This window comes from Lates calcarifer, unplaced genomic scaffold (genome assembly GCF_001640805.2).
Source record: "Lates calcarifer isolate ASB-BC8 unplaced genomic scaffold, TLL_Latcal_v3 _unitig_4053_quiver_2011, whole genome shotgun sequence".
Taxonomy (NCBI): domain Eukaryota; kingdom Metazoa; phylum Chordata; class Actinopteri; family Centropomidae; genus Lates; species Lates calcarifer.
The window spans coordinates 1,558-10,452 of record NW_026116674.1 but is presented as its reverse complement, the minus strand read 5'-3'; the positions used below and the strand labels follow the sequence as shown (position 1 = coordinate 10,452).

The 8,895-nt window shown below is 39.2% G+C and overlaps 1 protein-coding gene and 1 pseudogene across 2 annotated transcripts; both read right to left on the bottom strand.

Moving 5' to 3' along the window:
* Positions 1–2,727: 2,727 nt before the first annotated feature.
* Positions 2,728–4,979, bottom strand: LOC108896015 (uncharacterized; annotated as a pseudogene).
* A 1,455-nt stretch (positions 4,980–6,434) lies between these two features.
* Positions 6,435–8,197, bottom strand: LOC108896014 (uncharacterized). 2 transcript variants are annotated; one of them, XM_018695035.2, is made up of 5 exons: positions 8,143–8,197; positions 7,341–8,045; positions 7,107–7,232; positions 6,975–7,018; positions 6,435–6,856 (listed from the first exon to the last, which is right to left on the bottom strand). In XM_018695035.2, exons 1-5 carry the CDS (start codon positions 8,195–8,197, stop codon positions 6,737–6,739), a joined length of 1,050 nt encoding a protein of 349 aa, XP_018550551.1. In that variant the 3' UTR covers positions 6,435–6,736. The 2 variants fall into 2 exon arrangements, with proteins under 2 accessions (XP_018550551.1, XP_018550550.1); XM_018695034.2 differs by lacking the exon at positions 7,107–7,232.
* Positions 8,198–8,895: the final 698 nt, after the last annotated feature.

Genomic DNA, 8,895 nt, shown 5'->3' with positions numbered 1-8,895 from the left:
GTCTTGTCTCCCTCTTCACAGACAAGACTGTGTTTGATTGGCCAATCTGAAGAGACTATGTCCTGTTATGGAAACATGATCACATGTTCACTGTCAAGCATAGTTTCAAGTTCAGTCTCTGAGAAGATTTACATGATGAGAGATCTATGAAGAACATGGTTGCTCCTCAACTTAGTATTAGATTTAAATTCACCAAAATATAAGGAGTACTCAGAGTGTAACACCACACTGATCTCACTGATGGGTTATATTCTATGTGTTTGGTTAATATTTGGTTTCTTTTGTACAGAAAAGGCTTTCAAAAGAGAACAACTTACTTGGAATTGCTGATCATCCAATATGTGGCTCAGTGATGGAGGGGAGTACACGTTAACTTCCACTTAAATCCCTTGAAGTTCTAATCTTTAAATATGCTTTGAAGTAATCTCTCTCTGAGTTCAATAGGCACCTCTCTGTATTGGTCCTTTTTTTACTCCTTGCAAGGTTTCCTGCCGTGTTGTGATTGACGTACAGTTTTCTTCAGCCATGAAACCTAAGAAAGATGAGGACCAACTGTGGAAATCATCAGCTAGCCCTAGCTGAGCCTCTGCTAGCGATTGCATGATAGTGACTGCCATTGCACTGAGGAAGCTGAGGTACTAGGCAAAGTTACCACACTTTTGGATGATGAAATCCAAATTGGCGGAATGTTGGTTTGACTCTCTTGGAGCACGCTTGTCAACCCCTGAAGGCGAGGGTGAAAAACTTGGAGTGCCATTTTTGTTAGCCAAATATCAAAATTGTGAGTGTTAGTGAAGGAGTAGCAAATGGTTGCCTGATGGATTTTGTGTCTGATTCCAGAGCTGTGTGGTGACAGTACCTTTGACAAGTCAGTCAAGAATGACTGGTCATTATGGCCCAGGGGGAAAACCTGCAACTGATGAGCATCAAACAGTCATTACTGCCAGGATCCATTATGAGAAGGATCTAGTCAACAGGGTCTGTTTCAGCCATCAACGAGCACCACTTGACTACCAGGGTGCCCCATTGTACATCTTTCCTAGTGATATGGAGTGTTAAGCTGCTTCAAACATCAGCTTCCTCCATGGTGCCCTAACGTGGACACTGTGCTCCATGCACCATGATTTATAGGCTTTAGGACAGATATGTTTTCCTGCACCCATGATTCCTTTAAGCCTGTAGCTGTTACTCTGTGGTTCTTTTTTTTTGCCTCATTGTGCATTCTGCATTGTGCCTTTGGAATCATCTTGAAGTGATGAGAAGCCACAGTACGTAACTGTCTCAGTTTTTGTTGTTCCTGTGTGTAGGAGTATATTGTATTTATGCCTCTGCACCGGTGACAGCCCTTGCCAGGAGCATTATGTTTGTGAATTGTCTGTCTATGCGCCCTTCCTTCTTCTATCATGTTGGCACAAATGTTCAATTGGACTCAGGAATGAAAGGTCAAAGGTCAAGGTCCTTGTGACCTCACATCTATCCCATTCTTGTGAATATGATATGTGAGGAACAACTCAAGGGAGTTTCATTACTTTGGCACAAACATCCACTTGCACTACAGGATGAACTGATTAGAATTTGGTGGTCAAAGGTCAAAGGTCAAGGTCAGTGTACCTCAAAAACCATTTGGGCATAACTCAAGAATTCTTAACTAATAATGGACAAACTTTAACACAAATGTCTAATTGGACAACACGACAAGTAATAACATATGTCCAAAAGGTCAAAGGTTATTTCACTGTTAGCACTGTAACCATTATAATGTTTTGCAACACTTTTAACACGGAAGAGTGTGACCATGCTTACTGTAACTGGACTGGTTGATTGGAGGCATGCAATCAAAAAGCAGTAATTCTAGTTGTATGCTTGTTCTGAACATTTAAAAAAAAATGCATCTACAAGACAACACAGTCACAGCAGATTAGATCTGAATACTTCCTGTAGCCTCCACAGAAAACCTACGTCTACACCTAAATCAGGACACAAATCTGAAGGATTAAAGCCATAAAGCTCTGACTAATTAACTCCTGATGTCCAAGACTAATTTGTTGTACGAGACCTTCCAGCCTCTGCAGTGTTTGACCCAAAAGCACCTTTGTTTTTCCTCTAATCTAAACTGAATATTAAGTCTTCCTCCTTGATCTCTCTGAAAACTGATCCTTTGAAACTCCCTATCACTGGTTTGTTTGTATGTGTGTGTTTTTAAAATCTTTCATGAGCATTCATGAGAACAGTCCACCACACTAGCAGAAAACATTTTGTGGTTTGTGGGAACACACACACACACACACACACACACACACACACACACACAAATTCTCATGCTGAAAGTAAGTGACACAAGTTGCTTGCCATATAACATCATGTAATTTGTGCTGATTAAAGTTGCACTCAAAGATAAGCAGAAAGAATTTATTCTGATCTACTGTAAAATGAGATGAACTCACATATATACAAAGACAAAAATGTTACAGATCATCTTTAAATAAACATCACCAGTCCTCATAAACCCATACAGAGATTTGATCTTTACACTGCTGACCACATGTAAGCATTAAACCGATGCTGATAGCTCTTTCTTTGTGACGCACAATCAGCACTACTAATAGGAATGGCCTGTTTCTGATGACTTTATGACTGGACCATCAGTGGCACAGGTTTTGCTTTCACAGGCTGTAGATCTTTGTTTGAATGGCAGTTCATAGTTCATTGCATTTCATGTGTTGTAGCTTGTTTGATGAGTTTATTGGAAAGCTGGACTTCATCATATTTAAGTGAAATCATGTTTACAAAACTTTACAACATCCACGTTACATTTTAAAAGAGTCAACATTAGGTCATGTTCTGTCACACAGAGATAAAAGATGAACATTGCTCAGCTCTACTGCCTCACACTGAAGTACACACATTCACTGCAGGTGTCGTCCTTCTGTCGTCTTCTCCTGTTGATCTTGTTCTCCCTTACAACATTGTAATAGAGATTGTCTTCATTTTGGGAGTCCTGGTAAGGAACAGGGGTGAATTACAATGCAATCCATGACGGAAATGAAAACCTCAAAAAATGTATTGCTAAAAAAAAACTGTGATATATTATTTTGATCTAAGAAGAAAGTACCTCTGTGTTGAGTTCGGAGGGATCAGAAAATCTTGCAGAAGACTCTGAAAAACAGAAGGAAACCCTCCTTTTTATCATGTCAGTTTCAACAAATACACAATATACTCCACAGAAAATACCAGTTACCTGTACAAAGGCAGCTTCTTCCGTTGTTTATCACACACACTGAGAAAGCCAGTAAAACACTTAGAATGGTGGTAAATGTGACAGCTCCACCCAGGAAATGCACAGAGGACAGGAGAGTCTTCATCTACAAAATCAGACACCAGAGGACATTACAGAGCTTTTAGCAGTGTTCATCCTAAGTTTAAAGTGGGAATAATATACTTCTAAAAAGAAGAATTATGCTATAAAGTGACTCACCTTCAATGTCCAGCTTGGTTCCATTTCCAAACAGTATGTGTCCACATGAGGCAACAGCACAGTAGTAGGTCCAGCATGAGAAAGATTCAGGTTCTTCATTGGCAAGTTGTAGACACAGGTGTGTGTTTGTGTGTTGGGTTTCCTCTCACACTGATCATTCCTGTCTCCATGGGTGTAAATGAGTCCTGGATGAGATTCTTCAGAGCTTTTGAACCAGTAAACACTGTGTTCTCCATCACAGGTCCCAGTGTGTACTGTACAGTTGAGAGTCACAGAGCCTCCTGGCTGGATGGTCTCAGATTCTGACTGATGGACCAAAGCCTGGATGTTCAAACCTGAACCCTTTACACTGACAATAGTTCCTTCCGCAAATTCAAACATAAATAAATAATCTCTTGCACAGTAGTAAGTGGCTGAGTCTGAAGGTTGTACATCTGAGATTTTTAGGTGATTCATACCAGCATTGGTTTCCAGTGTGAAGCGTGGATTGTCCTTGAATTCATCATGAAAATTGCCACTTTTATCAAACTTATAGGTATTAGAGATAGGTTGTAGCTTCTGTCCGAGTGTTTGTTTATACCAGTAATACTTTACAGCATCACTGTCATAGAAACATCTCAAAGTCAAGTTGTCTCCAACATTAGCTGATATAAATGCAGTGTCTTGATGAACAGTTGTGGACTGGATGAAATTGCTCATCAGAGCTGAAGTGAAAAGCAAATTTGCAATTAATTTTATGCGACAGAACTTTGTTCGTAATCAGAGAAAGAAACCCTCCTGTTAGAACTGACTAAACACTATAACAAATTGGTTAAAAAAAAAAAGCACAACTCACCCAGTTTTCCTAAGAACAAACAAGTCAGACAGAAAAAAAACTTTGGAGATGTCATCATGTTGAAATTGTCGTGTTGAATGACACAGACCCCGTTACATTCTTTACTCTTCAGAGATAAGACTTGTGCTGATTGGGCAACAAAGACAAAACTGATCACATGTTCACTACTACCAATGATGTTGATTCTTTTCTATAAGAAGAAGCACATGGCGAGAGATATCTGAAGCACTTAAAGACTCTTCTCACCTCTGAAGTCACTGAAGAATGAAGGACCTTGATATGCACAGCAGAGAATAGTTCAGGGTTGCTCTTTTGACAATGGAGTGATCATCCATTGATGCTGTATTGACTAAATGCAGGCATGATAATTTAGCAACATCCTGCCTAGTAACATGGCATGGCAACAATTAGCAAGACAGCATTTACCACCTAACAAAGAACAAAAAATGATGCACATTTACCTCTATGTGATAGAACTTAAACACATTCATTCTGAAATTATTAGAAGTGAAAGGGCACTGTGCGTTTTTTGTTTTTTTTTTTAAAGAGAAACTGGAGTCACAAAGACACAACTCACCCATTTCCCTCAAGAACAAACAGATAATCAGATAAAAGACAAACTGTGCAGGCGTCATGGTGCTCAGGTTGCTGTGTTGAGTGAAGAGTCTTGATACTTTTCACTCTCTTCACAGACAAGACTGTGTTTGATTGGCTAACCAGAAGTAACTATGTACGTCCTTCATACTGAAGGAAACGTGGTCACATGTTCACTGCCGCCTAGTGTCATGTTTCTTTCATGAGAAACTTGCATGAGGAGAAGTATATAAAGAACATCAAGGCTCCTCAACTTTGTCAACAATAGCAGTAGTTTTAAAAACTACGAATATATGAATAACTATAGACATTCTCACTGTAACACTGTGCCCTCGTGGCTATTTCACTGATGAACCAAACTCACTTTGTTGTTTTTGTTAGGCTGCTGTCTTTAAAAAAAAAACCAAAACTGAATCTCAAATATTTTTGATGTGCATTTCATAATGAGGTTAAAACTTAGTCAATGTTAATTGTGTCAGTCAGTTAGGTCTAACCAGCTCTATATAGGTTAAACTACAGACATTACATTACTGGCATTCCCTTCATTTCCTGCCTCAAACACTGAGTTAGAAACAGCTGCAGTGCTTTTTATCACACAGAGGAAAATGTACTTCTCTACCTCAGGTGTTCTGTTTGTTGTGTGACAAACAGGTGATTTGTCTAAAACGCTACACTAAGATGGAGACAGTGGTCATCATTATACCTGTTAAACATTTTCACTGTTAGCATGTTAGCTGCCAGTGTTAGCAGCACACCAGTTGGCCTTAAGTACACAGCTGCTAGCATGGCTGTAGTCAGTTTTGATTTTTCTTTCACATTGTATTGTATCAACTGAAGTCACTTCCACCACAATGGCAAGAATAACAGCAAGATACGTTTTTTAAAGTGACACAGAGTTGAGGTCATAGTCACTGGCTGGAAGGGTGGGGGTGCACCTCATCTCTTCTCAGCACATACAGTAGATGAAATGAACTCATTACCTGCCTGAGGGTTTTATGTAAAACCTGGTAAATAAAGTAAGGCTCACAGGCAGAAGGTTTTGCTCATACTTCACCCATATTTATTACTACTGCACAAAATTCAAACTTATGCAAAGTTATCACACCGTATATAAAGCCCATCATCTCTATAGGATGTAACATTTATAAGCAACTATCAAAGTTAGAATTCAGAAGATTATATCCTTAGGTGTTATCATGAGGAGTTTAGCACACACAAACAGCTGATCTGTTTCATCAGGATTTTGTGGGAGTGGGTTTGATCACATTTGATCAACAGTGTCCTGACAGTATGAGCAAACAACCCAACAACTACTGTCAGACTCTGATTCAGATATTGCAAAATTCAGATTAATGCACAGATACATATTTTTTTTCCAACTGAGCCCCGCCTGCTTCAATCCATTGAACAGAGCAGGCAGAAAAGCTCTTATGTATAAGCTCTTATCCTATTTAGTTGATATGTCTATAGGCAGGTGACTCTGAAAACGTTGTTTGTCTTGGCTGTCCAGTTTCCTTAAGATTTATGATTTTGTAGTGCTGTACCTGCTTTATCTGTCATACCTTATACCATATCATACTGTAGCTTTCTCTGTCATACTACTCTCTCTTCCTCTGTTTCCTCTCTTCTTTTATCAAACACAGTCACCGTTTGTGTCAGACTCTTGATTTTTCTGCCCCAGTGACAAAGTTTAACATGATTCAACAAAAACAGTAAATTATATCTAAAGAAGCATAGTCACAAGTAGAAAATATTGATATCACAACCTCAGTGTCTTTTAAGGCTGCTTAGAAACACGGATAAAAGGTGTGTCTTGTTACAAAGAAACAGCTCTACAGCTTTATTCTTGAGTACACGCAGTCAGCCTTGGTGTTGTTCCTCTGTCTTCTAGACCTGTCGACCCTGTGTTCCCTTAAAGCTGCGTAATGGATGTTTTCTTCATTTTCCTGAGCCTGATAATAAAATACAAACCAGAAAATCCCCATTTAGTAACTGAAGTAGGTAAAAAGGGTTTTTAATAAGTTGCACTTTTTAAATGTTTGAATAGTGTTGAATGGTGAACAAAAATACCTCTGTATTCATTGTAGAGGGGGCTGGTGATCTTGCATGAGACTCTGAAAAAGATTCAGAAGTGTTCTAGCTGTAATGCTGTGCTGAGTGAGTACACACTATGAGCGATAAAAAAAATTAGCAGTGCACTACCTGCACATTTGCAGCTGTCTCTCTTGTTGATGAAACATATTAAGAAAGTCAGTAAAACACTCAGGATGGTGGTAAATGCCAAAGCTCCACTCAAGAAATACACCAAGACAAGAGAGCCTCCTTCAACTGTAGTGAGTGAGATACCAGGAGATATTACAGGTCTTAGCTGTTAGTTTTAATGTTGAATATTACAACTGAAAAAGACATGACAACATCTGCTAGAAAGTGACTCACCCTCAATGTCCAGCTTGGTGCCATATCCAAACAGTATGTGTCCACATGAGGCAACAGCACAGTAGTAGGTCCCAGCATGAGAAAGACTCAGGTTTTTCATTGGCAAGTTGTAGACACAGGTGTGTGTTTGTGTGTTGTGTTTCCTCTCACACTGATCATTCCTGTCTCCATGGGTGTAAATGAGTCCTGGATGAGATTCTTCAGAGCTTTTGAACCAGTAAACACTGTGTTCTCCATCACAGGTCTCAGTGTGTACTGTACAGTTGAGAGTCACAGAGCCTCCTGGCTGGATGGTCTCAGATTCTGACTGATGGACCAAAGCCTGGATGTTCAAACCTAAATCCTTTACACTGACAGTAGTGCCCTCTGCAAATACAAACTTGTATGAATAACTACTTGCACAGTAGTAAGTGGCTGAGTCTGAAATATGCAGATCTGTTATCTTCAAATGATTTTTACCGACTCCAGTATCCAGTGTGAGGCGTGTGTCTTTCTTGAATTCATCATGAAAAGTTCCATTTTTGTCAAACTTGTAGAAGGAAGAGATGAGTCTTAGTTTTTGGCCCAGAGTCTGTTTATACCAGTAATACCTTGAAGCAATCATCTCACGGAAACAGTGCAAAGTCAAGTTGTCTCCAGTTTTAACTGATATAAAACGTGTATCTTGACGAACAGATGAAGAGAATTTCACCTCAGTCATTTGGGCTGAAATTAAATGAAAGTGAATGCACATTTTGATCACATGAAAACATGACCATACACTTTAAAAGATTCAAACTGCAATCAGAAGAACACAACTCACCCATTTTCCCCAAGAACAAACACGTAAGATAGAGGACAAACTGTGCAGATGTCATCGTGCTGAGTGGAAAGAATCTTGAACTTGTCTTTACTTTTCATAGACAGGACTGTGTTTGATTGGCCAGTCTGAAGTGACACTGTATGTCCTAATTTGGAAACTTGGTCACATGTTCATTGCCACCCATGGTGTCAAGTTTAGTTTCTGAGAAGAATTACATGGTGAGAGATATATATGAAGAACATAAAGACTCGTCATCTTTGAATTAGCTTTAGATTTTATTGCAACTTTATTATTATTTATTGCAATTAACAACCTGTAGGTTGTGTGGTTACAGTCTTAAGCAGTTATTTTTTTTAATCACTGTGTAGTTTCTCTGTAATGTTAACAGTAAAAACAACATACCTGGTCATGTTACACCTTTGGCAATTAACTAATCATAGTTTGCATGTTCACTATCTTGGTTAGCATTTTAGCATGCTAATGACCAATTCGAACTTAACATACACACACACACACACACACACACACAGAAATCAACAAGACAATAAGTGGCTGTACTTAACTGTATCAGTGAACACTTTGACCTGCTGGTGGTGCTAGACAGGCTGTAGTCAGGTGGTTTCAACCTTTGAGGACCGTGTCTGTTTGTAAAATTTCATGGCAGTCTAACCATCTTCTCTTGAGATTTTTGAGTCTGGACCAAAGTGATGGACTGACAGACTGACCAACATTGCCACAGAGCTGTTCTGTTAG